The sequence below is a fragment of the Molossus molossus genome, unplaced genomic scaffold (genome assembly GCF_014108415.1).
Source record: "Molossus molossus isolate mMolMol1 unplaced genomic scaffold, mMolMol1.p scaffold_m16_p_1, whole genome shotgun sequence".
NCBI classification, from domain to species: Eukaryota; Metazoa; Chordata; class Mammalia; order Chiroptera; family Molossidae; genus Molossus; species Molossus molossus.
Window position 1 is genome coordinate 64,553,477 of NW_023425344.1, and position 20,797 is coordinate 64,574,273.

General features: G+C 37.7%; 1 protein-coding gene across 1 annotated transcript in view; it reads left to right on the forward strand.

Moving 5' to 3' along the window:
• ARHGAP24 (Rho GTPase activating protein 24) overlaps nt 1-20,797 on the forward strand; it is a 485,703-nt gene that overhangs the window by 201,918 nt on the left and 262,988 nt on the right. The window contains exon 3 of the mRNA XM_036253181.1: nt 14,954-15,041. Within this exon, the coding sequence (XP_036109074.1) occupies nt 14,954-15,041 (88 nt within the window). The remainder of the gene's footprint in view (nt 1-14,953; nt 15,042-20,797) is intronic.

Below are 20,797 nucleotides of genomic sequence, written 5' to 3' on the forward strand. Positions count from 1 at the left end.
GTGTATTAGTCTTTCTAAAGATTTTAAATTATTATAAGAAAAAATATTTTTAAGACACAATAAAAATAATTAGTTTCTTTTTAATTTGACAAATTTTTTCTTCTCTAAATCATCAATGAGTTATTCAGTATAATGCAAAAAAAGAGAGGTACATGTTCATATTTTGTTTTGTTTGCTTGGAGGATTTGTGAGTCTTGAAGTACTGTAATTGAGATAGTTCTTAGAGTACATGAGTAGACTGTTAAAATTAAGTTTATATTTAATTAACAGCAACATTTGGATGCAGTTTTGAACATTTAACCTCAGCTTTCATTATTGTGAAAATGTAGGTGATGCTTATTTTGATGTGACTTAGGTTTTTATATACGTATACTGAAGTTCTAGTATCTCCAAACCAACACTCGCCCAGTTTCATTAACAGCCTGTGAGTGAGCATAAACAACATTTTAACTTGTTGCAAATGACCCTTGAAGGCCACTCTTTGGGTCTGAAAAGTGCAAGATGTGTTGATGAAGACTCTTCCTGGCTCTGTGTAAGGCATGAAAAAAAAGTGTAGGTCAGGAGCTGCCAATGAGAGCATCAGAGACCCAGATCAAAGGAAAGAATAGAAAGAGAAGCCTGCATATTGACGGGACAAAGGGGGAAAGTGAATAAAAATAAACTGAAGATCCAACCAATAATATGACTGAGACAATTGGGTCATTGTTGACAAAAATGAAGCTGGGAAGGAAATTTTATATTTGATTTATATTAAAAACAGATTCTATCAAGGAAGAGAAAATAGGAAAATTCAAATGACATTTGCCTGGCCACCAAAAGCATAGTTAAGTAATAAATTCAGTCATGTGTTTTTAATTCAATTTATTTACGCATTCCACAAATACTTTTTTGAGTACCTACCATCTGATGACACTATTTTCTCTGCTCAGAGTATGATGGATATTGTGGAAAATTTGCAAAAATGCAGAATGCTCATAACTCCTGTCTTCAAGCATATCACTTGAATGAGAATAAAGAATAAAAGAGTAATTGGGCATTCCTGTTAGGAAAACTTCACAAAATTACTTTACAGGGCATAGGGTAGATCATTCAGACTAGAGTGATATGTACTGAGGCACAAGACAGAGTGTTCCAATGACAAATGCACCTATTCTTCACATTTAAATCATATTTCAATGAATGTGAGACCACATCAAATGTAAAACATACAACTAGTTTACGTATTACTAAGTAGAATAAAACATTGTAATTTAAACTATGATCTTCCATTTTCTATAAGATTTATCCCAACTAAAATACATTAAATGTGAAATTTGTAAATTGTAAAATCAATGAAATATGAGATTTTTGTCAAGTTTAAATAAAGTAACATATTTTAAAATCCTTTGTAAACTATACGAATTTATACAAATGATAGATACTATACCCCAATATTTAGTTTCTTGACCCAAATTAAAAAGAAAACTTAACAAATGTATGAGTATACATATATCTATATATATACATATATATCTATATATACACACATATATTTCAATAAAAAGACATTATATATGTTATTATACATATATACATACATTATACATATATAATCTATATATATACACACATATATTTTATTAAAAAGACATTATATATGTTATACTTACAAATCACAAATAAAGATATATACATTTAGGTTAAATCATTACTCAAATAAATATAAAACTATTACTTGCGTGTACATAGAAGTTCTTGTGAAAAGTGACCACATACTCTCGGGAGCAACAACAATATAATCAGACCACCACAGTTCTATGAGTCAACTGCTAGTATGTTTTCTGTTTTACAGATGGAGAGACTGAGGCATAGTGAGTTTCAGGAATTTGCCCCAGATTGTACTAACAGGGGGCAAAACTTATATTTAAACAAAGATGGTCTGACTCCAAAACTCATGCTCTTAACCTCTATTTGATGAATTATCAAGTGAGGTACTGGGTTTGGGGTACCCTGCTTTAATAGTTAGAGTGACAAGCTTAGATTCAGAGAAGACTGGATGATGAGGTGTTTGGACTCTAATTTTTCTGAACAGATGAACACAATATAAAAAAGGAAGGGGAGATTTAGTGTGGGCATGATAGCTATCCTCAGAGATGTCCAGAGCCAGAAAGCATTATTAGCCAGTGGTTGTGGAGGGGGGTCCGAGAGCAGAGGTTCTCACGAGTCAGATTTCAGCTTGATGCAACAGGCTTCCATTATGGAATGAACTTTTTCAAGATAATGCCTTTTCAGTGGAGTGTTCAACAGATGATGGCGGAAGATACAGCTTTCAGGATCCTGTTCCTGCCCCTCCTATTCCTCTGGCCCCTCCTGGGGTTTCTTTCTGGCTACCTCTCCTCTATAGGTCCTCTAGATACAGACATGCCCTGGAGATCTTCCCTCGGCTCCCTACCTTTCCAGTCCACACATTCTCCCCAGATTACTTTAACTAATTTTGTGACTTCAAATGTAATGTATAGTTTGATGACTCTCACAACTAATCTCCTGAATCTGTATCTAAAATTTGAGACTTACATATCAAACTTTCCTCTTGTCATTGTCCTGTATGTCTAATGGGTGTTTCAAACTGAATGTGACCTAAGCTGAACTCTTAATTTCCCCTCCAAATCCTGTTTCTCCTCTTCTCTATCTTTCTTATCATTAGACCACCCTCTAATGTTCAAACACAACTTTAGACATTGGAGTTGTTTCCTTTCTTTTCTGAAGCCCCACATTCAACACAGTACCAACTCTGGCTCACTTCAAAAACATAATCTAATTAATGCCGCTTGTCTTCATCTTCCTGGCTACCAGTCTTCTCTGTTCTGAACTAGGTGGACACCTGCTTCTACTCTTGCTGTTCAACAATCCATTGTTTATTCAATAGCCAGTGTATTCTTTTCAAAACACAGATTAGGTAATACCATGCTCAAAACCCTTCAATGGCTTCTCATTGCAGTGAGAATAAATATCCAAACTCTGAACCTTAGCTTATAAAGTTGAACCTGATCACCCCTGCCTTCCTCTTAGACTTCACCATTCTTCATCTTCATGAGGATAGACTTCTTAGCATTTAGATCTCAGCTAAAATGTCACCGGCTCAGAGAGTCCCTCTTTGAATAACCATTCCAAAGTAGCTACTCAGGCACTTTCAAACATACTTCCCATATTTTAATGAACTGCACAGTACCTTGCATTAATAATTCTCATATTTTTTTAAATTTATTTATGGATGGATGGATATATGTGTTTCTTCCTTGATTAAAATTTAACCTTCATGAGAACAGGAACATTGTCTACTTTTGAGGCTGCTATCTCTTCAGCACTCAAAACATTGACTTAGAGGAGAAATGCAATGAAAATTTAGGTTGCATTTTGATTTTATCATTATCATGACATCTGGCCTTGTGAGATGCTTGTGTTTTGTTATAGTGCCTGCTTTAGCGTAGGAATGCAAAGCATGTTAAAACGGCTATCAAAAAAGCAACCCCAAAATTTTCTATTTTATATATTTCAGAAGTGGGAAGACTTATGTTAATATTAACAGTTGCAAAGCAAGCTAAATGTTGATTGGATTAACGCATTGATTGTTTCTGGTTAATCAGACAGAGGAAGTGAACACTTGGAACTGAAGCATTTTGCTTCTTAATCATAGCAGCCAAGTCAGTGCTTTTAAGGTAGATGAAAACGTCAGTGACATTTGCGTATCTTAGGGCAGGAGCCAGGAGCAAACAAATTACATGAGAACAACTATAAAATCAATGGAACTTACGAGATGAAAAATATTAGACTATTGAATCCAAAACTTTAGTCACTGATATTTTCCCCTGAGATTATTTTGTGAAGCAAGAAGACTAGCTGTTTGCCAAGAAAGGTCAAAATTACATTTAAAACATTCTCTCTCTCTCTCAAAGGAACTTGGTAATGAAACATTTTTTTTTTTAAATTGTGCCTGGGCTCATACTCCCTGCAAGTTCTCAGACCCAAGTAGATGACTTGGTACATCTAGAATAATGTAGATTATGCTAGTTGTGTCTTCAATACTGTGAAGGAATTAGAACAACTTTTAACACAAAAGGGTTATTTTTTTTTTTTTAATTAAAAACGTAATATTCTGCTCTGGCTGGTAGCTCAGTTGGTTAGTGTTGTCCCAATACACCAAGGTTGTGGGTTCAATCTCTAGTCAGGGCACATACATAAAGCAGCCAGTGAATGCATAAATAAGTGGAACAGTCCTGGCCGGTTTGGCTCAGTGGTTGGAGCATCAGCCTGTGGACCAGAGAGTCCTGGGTTTAGTTCCTGCTAGGGGCAAATAAATAAATAAACAAACAAACAAATAAATGAAACAACAATCTCTTTCTCTCTTTCTCTCTCCCCCCCCCCAACTCCCTATCTCTCTCTAAAAAAATAAATAAAATAAAAAAATTTTAAAGTAATATTCTTACACTGTAGATATCATGGAGAAAAATATATAAAGAACATTTTAAAATTCAAATGTATAAAGAAAACTACTAACAGTCTATGAAATCTGTTTTTTGTCTGCATACTATATTAATTTTTATTTCATTTTGTACGTACATAAAACATTCATATAATTTCAAAATAAAATCTGTATTAACGTTCACAAGGAAAGTCTTACTTTCCACCCATTTTTATTCTCCTGCCCTCACACCCCAGTACATTAGATTCCTGTGTATTCTTCCTGTGGCTTTGCCATGTGAGTCAAGACAAATACAAATATATGTTCTGATTATCATTTATTTCTTACTTAAGATAGAGCATACTGAATGTGTATTTCTAAGCATAACTATCTTTTTTACTCTTTATAATATATCCTCTTGTAGGGAAAAATATATATGTATATATGATGTATAACCAATCAAATAAACTAGGAAACATCTGCATATTTGAGTATTATGCAGTTAGAAAAATAAAAATAAGCTATATCTACTAGAGAAGAATTATGTTTTTTATATATTGAATTTTATTCACATATATTTTTCTATATATTAAAGCTCATTTATGTATGTGTGGGTGTGTGTGTATATATATACAGGGTGGGGAAAAAGTCGGTTTACAGTTATTTTTATGGAAAATAATAAATAATTAATAAATAATTATACAAGAATAAACTGTTTTTTACTAATGACTGTAAACCTACTTTTTGCCCCACCCTGTATATAGTGTAAAACACCTGACGTGATGGTGATGGATTTTCAGTGATGGACACCTGCATGGTTCCAAATCTTGCTTTGCAGACAATGTTGCTTTATTGCAAATATACTATTTTTTATGTGTCTGGGTGTGATAAATATTGCCAAAGAACCCTCTGTAAGAATTTTGCTTTGGATGCTGAACGCACAACAGTATACAGATGATATGTTGTAGAATTGTACAGTTGAAACCTTTATAATCTTGTTAACCAATGTTACCCCAACAAATTGAATAAAACTTTTTTAAAGAAAGAATTTGCCATTTTCCCCTCCAACTACCCATGCATGAGGGTTCTGTTTTCCTTGCCAACAGATTAATTGTGTTCTCAAACTTACATAATTTTTCAAGAGCATGTTCTCTTTCTGCAAATAAATATCACACTGCATTTGCAGTTTTAGCAACACATTTTAAGAATTACATCAACCATAATTGATTGTAAGTCAATGAAGTAGAGAAATGCCAAGAAAAATAGGTGTACCATAAGGCGAAGGAGAGATTGTTTTTTAAAAGAAGCACGGCGTGTCAAAAACAGCTGTGCGATTAAGTCCCAAGTTGCCTTCTTTCTGCTAATGACTGTTTTCTAATTTTAAAATTCAACTATATAGAAAATTATCAAGCTAACTATAAAATACTTTTACTTGGTTGTGAAAAAATTGGCAAGGTCATTTTATTCGGCATCCCATATTATTTTGGGGACTTTAGATTTAACGATTGCAGTTTCTTCCAACATTAAACTAGGTCCCTTCCGCTTTATTTTTTAAAAACACAAAGGGTTTGTTGGTTAATTAAGATAATGTATTAAATGGGGCTATTTTAATGATCAATTTTCTGTTCCAGGGACGATGGCTTATTGACCCTTCTTTTCGGGGCCCCAGATTTTCCCATAATAAATATCGTGTAGCTTATGGCTTTTCCCTCTTCGTATCTCATAACGAGACACAAACTCCAAGTCTTTGTTCTTGGCGTTTTCTCTCCTACTGCCGTAGACTTCGCTCTGAATCTTTGGCATTTACCATTCCCTGAGCAGCTGACCTTCCATTTTCTAGTTGAGAAATAATAAATATTATAAAATAGCATGTTTTATTGGATAGAAAATGCAAGGTCAAGGGCCCAGAAATTGATTCAGAAAGGTTAGCAAGAGAGCTCAGTTCTCTCTGAATGAGGACTCTTAACCTTGCCACAGGCTTTCTGTCCAGGAGAGAATGCAACACTGATTGAATCCGTTTTCTCCTATCGAGAGTAAAGGATGGGGTGAGGAATGATTTTCCTTGGCTACGACCTATTTCAGTGCCTTGCACAATGTGGATTCTTCCCAAAAGTCATTGGCTAAGTAAAAGTTAGACACCACTTGCCAGCACTGGAGAATTAGCAGTGAACTCCTTTTAAAACAGCTGTTTATGGGCTCCTCCCAAGGGGTCATTAAAAGGTTTGTTTCAAAATGTGTTGTATTTGTACTCGTTTTCTTGGACTGCTGTAACAAATCATCACAAACTTGGTGGTTTGAAAACAACAGAAATTTATTCTCAGTTCTGGAGGTTGGAAGTGCGAAATCAAGGTATCGGTCGGGCCAGGCTCCCTCAGGCTGGAGGAGCGGACTGCTCCAGCCTCTGGTGACTGTCAGCGTTTCCTGGATTGTGACTGTGTCGTTCCAATTTCTGCGTCCATTCCACTTCACCCTCTCTGCGTGTGCATCAAGCCTCCCCGTCTCTCTAGTACAAGGGCTCTTATGACTGGATTTAAGGCCACCCAGATGACCCAGGGTAACTGTCGGGATCCCTAATCTAATCACATCTGCAGAGAACCCTTTTCCTAATAAGTTAACATTTATGGGTTCCAGGCATTAGGACTTGATATCTTTGGGTGACCATTCAGAGCACTCTACTATATTTAGACATTCTCTAGAACTGTCTTCCAGTCTTTACTTTGAGGCAGGAATTTGAGATTACAAAATGCCCCATCCCATCTGCCTTCTCCTGTCACTTTTCTTTGCTTTAAATATATATTTGTATGTTTTTATTAGTATACAAGTAATATGTGCTTATTATTTAAATTTTGAAACATAGGAAAAGCTTAGCAAAATAAAAATCACCTATACGTGGCTTTCCAAGGATAACCTATATTAACACCTTTCATTTTTTTTCTAAGCAGTTGGCATCCTCAACACATAATACCTTTTAAATGCCTATATGGTTGACGAATAAACAAATAAGTGAATGAACCAATAAAACACATTGTAGCTTTCTATCACATAATAAACATACTGGCTTAGGAAGTGGAGCTTGGTTCAGATTGTATCTCTGCACTTGCTACTTGACTTGTTTATGCTTCCCCACTCCTGTAAAGTGGATGGTTATGACTGTTCCTCCATTTAGGGCTTTCAGAAGATTAAACGTCCAGCACAGTCCTAGCACATTGTGAGTCAGCAGAAGCTGGTTGTGATGACCCTCTAAGATAGAAAAAGGGGTTTTCACTTTGAAAGGAAGAATGTAGAATAGAAATTGTTGAGGGATGGATTTTGTATCAACATTTGAATTTTTTTTTCTTTCTATTACAATCTTTCAAAAATGGCATTGGACACCTTAAGAAAGGTAGTAAGAGATGGTTTGAGCAAATTCCGAATGCCTTTGGTGTTGCAGAGCGATTCATATATTGGACAAGCCTTAGAAAGGTAACTTCTAAGGACTCTAAAATTTTGAGTGTGACTATCAAATTTTGGTTTCAGAATAATAATGTCTTCATAGTCCATTTTTCCGATTTGTTTCTTCCTCTGCAATCAAAGAATTTCCTCATTCTCCAACGAATCAGAAACATGTAGCCAAGTAGAAGTAACTTAAATATATCTAGAAAGGTAATGGCTATGTTCCCAGGGAAACTGTTCATGCAGAACAACTCTATCTGGGAAGAATTTCATGTACTTCTGTTCTGTCCACAGGGAGAGTTCACATGGGGTAAGGGATTCTTGTATCTAAAAAGAAAGGGTTAAAAGCTTTTCAATGATTTCATCCAAACACTGCACATATTTTTCTCCATCACCATTAATGGCATCCTGTTAGCTTCCTAGGATCTGAACATATGTAATGATATTGTGCAAATATTGTTTGAAAATTAAAATGAACCCAGGCCCTGGCAGGTTTGGCTCAGTGGTTAAAGTGTTGGCCTGCAGACCAGAGAGTCCCGGGTTCAGTTCCCGCTAGGGGCACGTACCAAAAAAATAATAATAAAATGAACCCAGGATGACAAATGCTTCTCAAATGCTAAGTCTGCAGTTTCTAATAAAAAACAGCAAAATGAGACATCTCTATAGAGAATTTATTTATATTTATTCAGTAATTATAAAGTAGCTTTGTGCTATTATGTTTGTCATTATTAATTTAAGTGCTGGTTGGACAACATTATGTGCATTACTTGCTTTGTGTGTTTTATGAGCTGAGAAAAATAGTACATTCTACAGTTTGCACAGCTTTATAAATATCTTGCTATTTTCTCTAAAATATAATTTATAACATTGCCTAGGTTCGTGTTCTCCAGACAGTTTGCACATCAGAATTACTTTGATAAATTCTAAAATTATACCAATTTGCAAGTTTCCCCCTCTCTTGTCTTCCTGCGGGCATCCCAGGTATTAGAGTAAATAATTTCAGAGGCTCAGAGGGAACTCGATAACTATATATAAAATTTCAAACTGTTTTAAATAGCAATAATTTATTAGAAATAGGACCATAAATTGGGTTAATAATTAACAATATAATCCTTAAAGTAACTGGTATGCATTTATTCCTTCATTTATTTTGTTGTCGTTGTTTTGGTTCAAGCAAATGTGTGTTAGGAATTTACAGTGCCAGATTCTTTACTCGGTATTCCCTGAGTTTTATTTTTCTCGTCTAGAAAATGAGAGCTACCTATGTCACAGAGTCACTGAGCGAATTAATGATATAAATGGCATACTCATTTGTTTAAGAAAGTAATAGTCAAGAAATGTTAGCAATCATCATTATCCACATCATTATACTATGCTCTATCTTATTATGATTGTTAATTAGAGAGTTATTTTTTTATTAGTCTAGCCTTGCAAACATGATAGTGAAAATTGACTTCAAAATTTCTAATTAGTTTACCTCCCCGTTTACTCAACTAGATGCTAATACTAGCAAATATATATGGAAACTTTCCTAAAATTACCTCATCATTTGGGGATTAGCAAAATGTGGGCCCAAAATATCTTGGAGCCTTCTGGAATATAAGAAAGATTTCTTTTTTTGTCAATATTAAACACAGCTAAAAATACTCTGCATCAGGCATTCTTCTACAAACAAGGTGGGTATTCATTCACAGTTATGAAGTAGGTTCTGTCTTTGTCTCAGTTTAAGGATGAAGAGCCTGAGGAATGGACGGAATGAGGATCTTGCCTGATGTCACTTCACGAATGGGCGTAGCATGGGGATCTGAGCCCAGGCCGCTCGGCTCCAGAACAGATTTACTGAACACGAACTTGGTCATCACCAGTAGATTATTATATGGCCAGAGCACTTGTGGATATAATTTTCTACCTTTCATAAGCATATCTATTCTGTTTTCTTTTCATAACAAGGACTTAGCTGTAATTTTTTTTTAATTTTCTGCCTTCCCCGTGTGATTTTTTTTATTTATTTATTTTTTTAATCCTCATCCGAGGACATTTTTCCATTTTTTGTACAGACAGAGTGGGAGGGAGAGAGAGGAACAGAGAGAGAGGGAAACATTGATGTGAAAGGGACACATCGAGTGGCTGCCATCCGCACGACCAACCAGGGCCGGGGACAAACTGCAACCGAGGTACATGCCCTTAGCGGGAACCGAACCCCGGTCTCTCCGGACCGCAGGCCGATGTTCTAACCGCTGAGCCAAACCGGCCAGGGCCCGTGTGATTTTAAAATCCAGAAATGCAAGGATATTATTGAACTTTCTCACTATGATATTCTCAGTGCCTAGGACAGGGACTGGCACATGCTAAGTGTTGTTTAGCACATATCTGTTGAATAAATTAATGAAATTATTTGCTACAAAGAAAAAACCAAACCAACTGATATAACTAATGAAACTGTTAAATGATATTTATTTCACCTTGATCTCATTTTCAAACCTCAGTCTATTTGTATTATAAATATACATATATTTTAATGTACATTTTTATACAAGCTGAGTCTTTGTCTAGTTCCAGGTCATGCTCATGAGCGTTGTTCATGCTGGAAGAAAATCTCATCATGATGCTTATGAAACTGACAGAGCTACTGCCCATGACTCCATTTTCCAATCCAGTTTCAGAGAATAAGATCACCCTGCTCGTTTCCAGCATCATCTAGTCTTACCCCCAAATCCTGTGGTTTTGGCTCAGCGATCTGATGCTAACTAGAGATGAGCTGCTTTTCTAGTAGCAATTTTAGTTGAAAACAAAATACTACTGTGGTTCTGAATTGTTTCTTTTGCCAACTCTTAGCTGTCAAAGTATAAAAATTTTTGTTTAACATATGACAAGCTGGTGTGTCTCAGTATTTGAGCATCGACACATGCCCAGGTTGTGGGCCAGATCCCCAGTGGGGGGCATGCAGGAGGTGGCCAATCGATGTTCTCTCTCATCGGTGTTTCTCTCTCTCTCTCTCCCCCTTCCTCTCTCTCTCTAAAAAAATAAATAAATATATATTTTTAAAATTTTGTTTAACATAGTGTCCCATTTTGAAACTTGAAAGATTCTTTATAAAAGGAATATTCCCTAGAAGGGATAAAAATAAATATAATTTCACTCTGAATATGCTGATTAATTACTGACATGTAATTGTTGCCATGTGTACTGAACTCTTGTCACAAAGTTTTCATCCCTTTTTATTCCTGAGCCGCTTCATTCTGATCGTCCAAAATTTGCAGTAGGCGTATTGAACATCATGGGGTAATCTGCTCTTCCTTAGAAAACTCCGAGTACTTGCACCCTGGCTATTTGTCACCGAAGAACCCAGCAAGACATTGATGCTTCCACTTCAGAAGGGGTAATTGGAGGGTGTGTGAGGAAGTGCTGCTAACAGACAGTGAAAACACCCCAGGCTGAAAACAGGGAGGGACCATTATCCCTCTTAGCTCCACAAGAACCCGAGGGAGCCTGCAAGTGTAAGGACAGGTGGACCAAGGCCGCTTGCGAGGCAACTAGGGCCACATTGCTGCCTCACACGAAGAAAAACAAGTCAATAAATATCTTGTCTTCTGACCTCCTGCTGTGGCCTGTCAAACCCAGCATATAGCCAGAGGTCAAGAGAGCCTGATTTTTGCAATTGATAGAGAGTAGTCTCCAGAGGTACGGAATAGAGGGATGGGTGCAGAGAAGATGGGGAGGGGCAGCTGGGGAATACCCAGCATAGCTGCTAACAGAAGTTAAAGAACATCACATGGTTTTGGCTCGTGCACTTGCACTTCATGGAGCTTGAATCTTCCCCATTTCTAACCAGACGCACCACCTTTCTTTTAAATATACGTAAGAGAAAATTTGAAGTCATTTTTCCTTCTTCCTTCTTCATTCTTAGTGTTTAAGCTATGCCCAGTTTCTTTCATATTTCTTAAAAATATGTCTCTAGCCCTGGCCGGTTTGGCTCAGCAGTTAGAGCATCGGCCTGCGGTCCGGAGAGACCCGGGTTCGGTTCCCGCTAAGGGCATGTACCTCGGTTGCAGTTTGTCCCCGGCTCTGGTCAGTTGTGCGGGTGGCAACCACTCGATGTGTCCCTTTCACGTCGATGTTTCTCTCTCTCTCTTCCTCTCTCTCCCTCCCACTCTACCTGAACAAAAAATGGAAAAGTGTCCTCGGGTAAGGATGATAAAAAAAAATAAAAATATGTCTCTAATGCAAATTGATGTGATTTCTGCTGTCAGCACCTTTGTGTAGGTCTTCACTTGGCCATCTTATGTCAATTAATTGCCTCATGATAAATGTCCAAGAAGCTGGTCTTAAATCTCCATCTGCTTCGCTCAGGGACTTACTCTGGTTCTCAGTTGTTATTGATGTGGAATTCAACATTGTCTGCCTAGGGTTAGACTTTCCACCACATGTCTTCGACATCACCAATGATCTTTACTTCCTAATTATTCCTCCTCATGAATCTTCCTGTTCTAATATAATCTGAACATATGGTTCTAATTACTACTTTGCTGATGCCATTTTTTTCCATTTTAGAAGATTACCCCTAAGTCACTAAATCTTAAAAGTTATCTATCTTTCTTGGAGGAGACAAACAAAGGCAGTATCTCCAACATTCACCTTGTAAGCGTGGAAGGAAAGATACTTCTAACCTACAATTCCTTGGGCTTTAGTTAGGGAGTACTATGCTTTATCACTCTAAGCTAGGGGGAGGGATAGAGTTGATGACTATAATTTTCTGTGCCAAACCAGGTAGAATGAAAGTTGAGTAAAACATTACTTGAGGTAAATATTGCTTCAAACTGGGAAAGGGGACAAGAAGATACAGTGGACAAGAGCATGTGCTTTTAAATCCGGCATGCTTGGTTTTGAACACTGGCTTTGCTACTTATTCACTTAACAGTACACCTTTTTATGTGTTTAACTTATGCCAGGCAAAATGCTAGGCATTGGTGATAAATTGGAGAGCAAAACACACATCCTCATGCCCTCATAATTTGATGGTAGATTAATCAAACAATCTTATAATTACATACAATGATAAATCAGTCTTGGAAAAATTCAGGAAGCTATGCAGGTATGTTTGGGATGTAGTCAGTCTGAAAACTGGATATAAAATAACCCAGGAAAGAAAGCAGACCTCAGGTAGATGAGAGTATGATGCTATTTATAGAAAGGCAGATGGCTTGACCATAGAAAGCATCAAAGCCTGAATGAGAAAACTACCTCAGGATGTGAATGGAACCAGACCACCCAGAGCTTTATCCCAAGACAAATGAAAATCATTAAAGATTTTTAAGCAGGAAAATTGCGAGATCAAATTGCTAAGTGAAATAAACCAGTCAGAGAAAGGCAAATACCATATGATTTCACTTATATGAGGAATCTAATGTACAAAATAAACTAACAAACAGAATGGAAACAGACTCAAAGATATGGAAAACAGACTGACAGCTGTCAGAGGGCAGGGGACAGGGAGGCAGGGTGAAAAAGGTGAAGGGATTAAGGAAACACACACACACACAGACGCACACAAAGAAAGAAACAAACAAAAAAAACCCCTCATAGATAGACAACACTATGGAGATTACCAGAAGGAAAGGGGGAGGAGGAGTAAAGAGGGGATAAGTGGTGATGAAAAGAGACTTGACTTGGGGTGGTTCACACAATTCAATATACAGATGATGTATTACAGAATTGTATCCCTAAACTTATATAATTGTGTTAACCAATGTCACCCCAGTAAATTTTTTAAAAAAAATTACTCTGACTGCAGTAAGAAAAATAATTGGATTGAAAGGTATTTGAGTATTATGGGGAATTAAGTAAACTGGAGTTTGAAACATTCCAGGCAAGAGACAACTGTAGCTTGAACCAGGGAGTGGTAGTTGGAGAGACCTAGTAGATATAATGACTCCTACTGTACTTGCATTTGCAGCTGATTGGAAGATGCCAGCCACTGAGTTAGGGAATACATAAATAGGACCAGAATTAATTGCATTTTAATTTGACTAAGTTTAGTTTAAGATGCTTTTGAGATCTCTAAACAGAAACGTCAAATACGTTCTTGAATATAAACGTCTGAAGCTCAGAAAGCCCTGGGTTAGATATCTGAATCTAGTACTTACTGGCTTATAGTTGGTTATTAAAGTCATAGGCATGGATGAGATAGCTTGGAGAAAGAGACTATAAAGAAGGAATGTTGGATAAATCTTTGAAACCCTCTAATATTTAAAAGCCAGTTAGAGCCAGCAAAAGAAACAGCCATCAGAAAAGTAAGAGAGGAACCTGGAGAAAGCCAAGAAGCCATGGAAGGATGGTCCTTCAAGAAAGAATGGTTAATGGTGCTGAATGTTCCTGGGAAGTCAAGCTCATTGAGGATTGAAAATTGTCAAGCATGAAGCTTGTGAGAGTCGTGCAATTGGAATTTTGTGTACACAAACTAGACTACAGTGGATACATATAAGGAAATAGATTCTGTATAAATAACTCTTTGCAAGGCAAGGGGGGAAGTATGATAACTGGAGGGGAAGCTGGAGTCTAAATATTTTTAATAGAATAAACTTTTAAATATGTCTCAGTACCATGACAGTGACCTCTGAAGAGAGAGAAATCTAACAAAAAAGAGAAAGGGTAATTAAGAGAAAGCTATGGTAACATTGACTGTTATTTAATGTCTTTGACTTGGTTTTCACATCTATAAAAGGGTAAAATATACCTACCTCCTAAGATTATTCTAACAGTTAAATAGCATAATGTTAATAGAATGCTTAGCAAAGAATTTGGCACACAGAATGCATTTAATAAAGTGGTGCTTAAAATGAATCCAGCACCTAGCACAGTATCTTATGTACATTAGATGGTCAACAAATTTTTGTTAAATGTTGAATGAATATGATTCTGTTACATGATTTTTGATTAGTTGGGACTATAAATGAGTCTGATGCATGTTACAATACACTGGGTTATAGATGCACCTTGAATATTCACCAATGATGATTATGATGATGATAATGTTCAGTATTTGCCATCTGATGATGTTGATGATTTGGGCATTTATGTTCACAGGGTACTATTTTTCTGCCTGGAAATAAAGTCCTTGAACATCCCTGTAATGAAGAGAGCCCAGGGAAATTCCTTTTTGAAGTAGTTCCAGGTAAGATAGTTTTCTCATTTGATTACAGTATTGTTGTTCCATATTGGGAAAGGTAAAAAGAGATCAGATAGCCTCTCTTCTTCTAGAGTCGTGGCTAAGAGTATTAATTTGAGGAGGCAAGTATCAAATTTGTTTCATATTTACACAGATAATGATTCCAGGATTGTACACTGATACAAATCCTGAATGCGCACACACATACACATGGCCACATGGTTATTGGATATTCATTTGCCCACAGACTCCAGAATGACCAGAAGTCATGCCACAACATCCCTAAGAGACTATTGGAGACAGAGTTGATTTTACAGTGCTCTTGTAATATGAAATTTTAGCAAGGTATTACAGGTACAATGTATCATCCAGCTGATTTACTGCCATAATTTCCACACAAAACTATATTGTAAAGGAGCCTTTGCTATGGAAACAAAAGAAAAGAAAAATCTCCTTCAACAACTGACAAAATGTTGCAGTCCTGTACCTCAACTTTCTTCCCAACCAACCACTTCCATATGTTTGGCTTACAGAGTTGAGGATGTCTCTGCCAAGTTATTAGATCCTGCAGTTAAATTTCTTCAACATCTGTTCATTTTTTTCTAGTTATCTTCATTCATCCCTCTCAGAGTACCTGATCTCCATTTAAATCTTTGACTTACCCAGTAACAATTCTTCAAGGCCATGATCTACTTTTTTGATGAGTTCTTAGCCCTTCCTTAATCCTTGAAGTAAGAAAAAGAGAGTTAAGGATATGCTTTTTACAACATTGGCTCTTACTGACCCAGTTGATGTGATATTAACATTGGTTTAATCACAGTCTAGAATTTATTTGGGTGAGTAATATGTAATGCATATCAACAATGCTGGCACAAAGGCAGTCAACAAAACATTTTTCCCAGCTTTATAAATGCTGGGAATCTAAAATGTGAAAGCATATTTTTCCCTCCTCAATGAAAACAGCTGTAGCACTGAGTTCATCTGGCTCACAATGGAATCCATGACTAAATGTTAATTAATGCAGCTGAAGTGCAGAAAGGTTAGTCAGATGCATTGTGTTATTTGTTTTCCCCCCAAGGAGAACATATTGCAAGAAACCTGAATCTTGTTTGCCCTATTAAAATCCTTTTTATACTTACTTCTTAGTGGAATACTCTGTATAGAACCAAATTCCAGATGTTGCAAAGTCTTTGAAGTATCAATAGAGGAAACTTCTTACCATATTTATTCTCAAACATTAGTGCCTGGTGGCTTTTTAATGAGCATGGTATTAAACTGACAGCTTTGACTCTTTATCTCCAATAATACTAAAAGTCTACTAATTGTGTAGAGATTTCATCTTTCAATGAAGATGTTCTGGTGTAATATAAATGGATATTGTCAAGATTTCTAGAGACAGCTGTGTCTTTGGGCTCAGGAAGTCACAAAACCTCCCCCCCAGATTGCTGTTCTAGGGCAAGTGTTGCACATGGAGTGCACATGGAGCGATGGCTTTTGATGAGCAAAGCTTAAGAAGCTCAAGACTGTATGATGTGGAATCTGAAGGTTGTTCTTTCAAAACAAATGAGCCCATAACTCATGTGAAAAGATGCTTCCTGAATCATTAGTACAATATGTGCAGCTTCTAAATTAGGTTTTCCAATTCTGAAGTGACAAGAGAATTATGTCAAATGCTTCTTTGAAGAGAGATTTGAAAAATCACTATGGCCACAGTGAGAATTCAGTGTCTGCACCATTAATCTTGGTCACTGGGGGTTCATTGGTGTGCCTCTGACATCAGGATAGAATTTCAGGCAAATGCTTCTGTATTTGTATGAAAATGTGGGGATCTGTATCACATGATTTTAATCAATTTTTGCACAATAAGGATTACTTGGGAATAGCATGACAGTTGATTTATTTTTGCAAGTGGGAATGACAAGATAATATTTTCTAAGTTTTCCAATTGTGAAATAGTTGGACATGGGGAATCTGCAAAGTGCATGAGTGTTTTCATTTGTCAAAAACTGTAAGAGACAGGAACGACTGTGAAAATGTGGTCAGTGCCTTGTACAGAATCCTCTTCTGGCCTGCCTGAAGGCAGATCATCATAACACATACTCATTCTACATTGCTTTCTCTGTGAAATTCTCTCGATTATCACTTCTGAGAACCCATGCTGCAAATGATGCTTACAGATCCAACACTATGCTGTCTTTATGGACAAGTCCCCAAAGTCTACCCAAGGTACAGCCATGAATTGAATTACATACCTTAATCCCACCTGCCTATAAATGGTATCTAACAAAACTAACAATAGCTTCCAGGACGCTCTTTGACAAAAGTTCTAGTACCTATGCACATGCATATTTGTGTGTGTGTGTGTGTGTGTGTGTGTGTGTGTGTGTGTACTATATAAAAGGAGAGGAGAGAGAGCGCGCGTTTATGACATGTGCTATATATCTTTATGGTTTCCATACCTTTGTTTTGTTTTTGCTTCAGTCTGAAATACTTTATGATATTAAGTATTAATCATGTGCAAATAAGAAAAACAAGATTCTTCAATAGAATTGGATATCTTACTACAAGTCTATGAGTCAGGCTATATTACTTTTTACTGTGTGTATTCTATTTCTATACAGGCTTTAAGCTTTTGTAAAACCTATTTGAAAAAACTACCATAATTTGGGATTAATTTTTTATAGCCTTGCTACCTCATAAAATGAATGATCTCTTTGAATAATACTATGATTTAAAGCATTGCACTCTAATTTTTTCCTACTTCTCTACTTGTTATTCAAAAAGGAGGTATTAGCCAAATGGGCAAATTTGAAGACTTTGCTGTCTGACATGCCAAATTTTAGACTGGAATACATTTTATCGGCCAAGTGCTAAGCTTTTGGGAAATGTGGTTGAAAAAAGAATGTTGGCAGACCTTTAACATATAGAGCTCAAAGAAAGAAAATAGCCTCTGCTTCTCTAAAAATGTGTTCTGTGAAAGCTTTTCTTGTGATGTTTTAAAAAATTAACAAAGTAATTAATGGAATAATGATGCCATAACTTTTTCAGAAGAAGTCTATCAAAGGGAGGAAAAGCAATAGAGATTCAGAGACAGACAGAAAGGCCGAGAGAGACAAGGGGGTATGAATGAGGTCTTTCTCTCTCATTACCACATCCCTAACTCCTTGCAGTATAATGCAAGGTGCTGAATAAATGTTTAGTAAAATGTATATATCTACCAGGAGGAATCTCAATCATATGAATTTTTTTTGCTTGGCTGTCATGACTCCCAATTTGGCCACATTCCTACTTCCTGCTGTGTAGGATCTTTCCATCCCCGGGTGCAGCTCGGACCTCTGTGGCTTTGGTGGCTGGAGTGGTTGGAAACTTCGCACATTCTCGTTCCTACTTCTCTGCCTTCCTCTCTAATGATAGCAAGAGAGTGATGGAAGAAGCTTCCCACACAGAAGCTTCTGCGGGAGCATAGCCCCTTCACACTGCCTGCTTAGTGCATGTCTCCCCAAGTGCTGACCCTCTCGTGGAGTTCATCTGTGGATTTTCCCACATCGCTAGAACTGGAATGCATTTCACATGGTAGGGTTCTCTACCTTGGGCATGCTCTTGTTGGACGGGACACCAACGGAGGACTCGAAGGCCCGCGCGTTCTCTGTGTTTATCCAGCTACCAGAAACCGCATGAGCCTGCCAAGTGAGAGTAGCGCAGGCTGTTTTGCTGCCGCTGCCCTCCTCCACTTGTCACCTTGCCCTTTCTCGGAGCAGCAGGGTCAGTGGCCTGCCGCCTTCACGGGAGCCATGACTCGGGGAAGCGGTGGGTGACCGTGCTAGCACGCTTCAAAGTTTACGGGCAATCCTCTCGTGCTTCTCTGATTTGTTCTGATGGTTGAGAGAAATTCTTTTCCTCTCTCTCCAAAAAACAGTGTTTACCTTGAAATCTGCCTCCCCCTTGTAGTTAGTCAGGGGCAGGGAAATGGGGTTTGCGTTTTTTCCTCTGAAATGCCTTCTCTCTACAAACCTGTAGGGAAGTGGCTTGGCACAACTTCCCCTTTCTTTTCGATGTAGGATGTGAGTTTTTAGCACTTTTTAATTCATATTTAGATCTTGGTGATTCCAGGATAATGGAAAGACAGTTTGTTATCTATAGCTATCTATAATCATAGCCCGGATTCCGGGGAGACACATTCTGATGGAGAGTTATGATCAAATGTTTATCGGGGAGCATCTGTGAGAAACTGAGGAAAGCAGGGAGGGGCAGAAGAAGGAGCTGTCCCATAACACCATTGCAACTGAGGTCTCAGCTGACGCCATGGGGAGCCCTGGAGCTGGGGTGTCTCTCACAGTTGCTCCAAAGTGCGGCACCAGACCTATTTCCTGGCATCAGCTCATCTAGTCATTGACTGGGCAGAGGGGATTCAGATCAACGGGTGAAGTAGTTGCCTGTTGCAGGGCAGACTGGTTCCCGTGGGAGCCCCTGGGAGCCATCAGCGGTCAGTATACCGCTTCCTGGGAGTTAGAGCATTATGTATCCATTACAGTATCTGTAGCTTTATCTGCAGCTGGCTTTCTGTGTCCCAGGTTAAGTACTGGCTTTTCACGTGTATCACTGTATTTAGCACTTACTAGGACTCTGTGAGGCAGCCTCTTTCATTATTTCCATTCTCAGATAAAGAAACTGAGGCACAGAGAAGCAATTTGAGTAAGGTATGTGTGTGCACATGTCACTGATTTATCTTTACCAAGGTAAAGCTCCCAGGTTCTGACTTACAATATGAGCTATTAGAATTTTGACTATAGTTTGTGAAATATGAACCTGTGAACTCTTTATTATTATTAGCTGAAATAGATGTACTTGTATCTTTTCTTTTTTTATCTTTAATGTTGAGACTATTAGAGATGCCCCCCTCTCTTTCTCCCCATTGACCCCCTCCTCCCGGAATATCTCTTCTTAACTCATCCATTAAGAGTGAGTTTCAGTACTTGAAGTGAGAATAGCCATTTTCATTTATTTATAGTTATTTGTATGTTTATGCCTATTATTAAAATAGCCACTGGATGCCTGACCAGTGTAGCTCAATGGTTGAGCGTCGACCCATGCTCCAAGAGATCTCTGGATCAATTCCCAGTCAGTGCACATGCCCAGGTTGTGGGCCACATCCCCACTGGGGGGCATGCAGGAGGTGGTCAGTCAATGTTCTCTCTCACTGATGTTTCTATCTCTCTCTCCCTCTCTCTGATTGGGAATTGAACCAGGACCTCTCAGTCCATTGAGCCACACTGGCCAGGCTCCAGTGCCTATTTTATTATTTTATTTTTTATTGCGTTAGAGAGAGGAATCCACACCAGTAATTTTTCTCTACAGAGACTGATACACTGGGGTTCACTTCTCTTCATTACAGAACTCACGTTGCAGAAATTCTTCACCAACTTGCTCCCCACAGTGGCCAAGCTGTCACTCGCTGTGTAGCTGGCAGCAAGCAAATTCGTTGGCAATCAGCCCACTGACCTGTGTTATCCAAGCAGAGACCCCATTAGAAGTTTCAAAAGCAGTGACCAATATTCCAGACTCTCAAAGCCCCACTGGGCCCAGTGCCCAACATCAATAAGAACTAGAACCTGGAGGTTTTCTCATCATCTTCCTTCCCCCAAGAAAAGAAAAGAGGAACACACATGAAAAAATGGGATGAGGGGTAAATTGTTAGCTATAGAAACAAAGAAAAAAAATTTTAACACTCACCTGAGGATATTTTTCCATTTTTGTTCAGATAG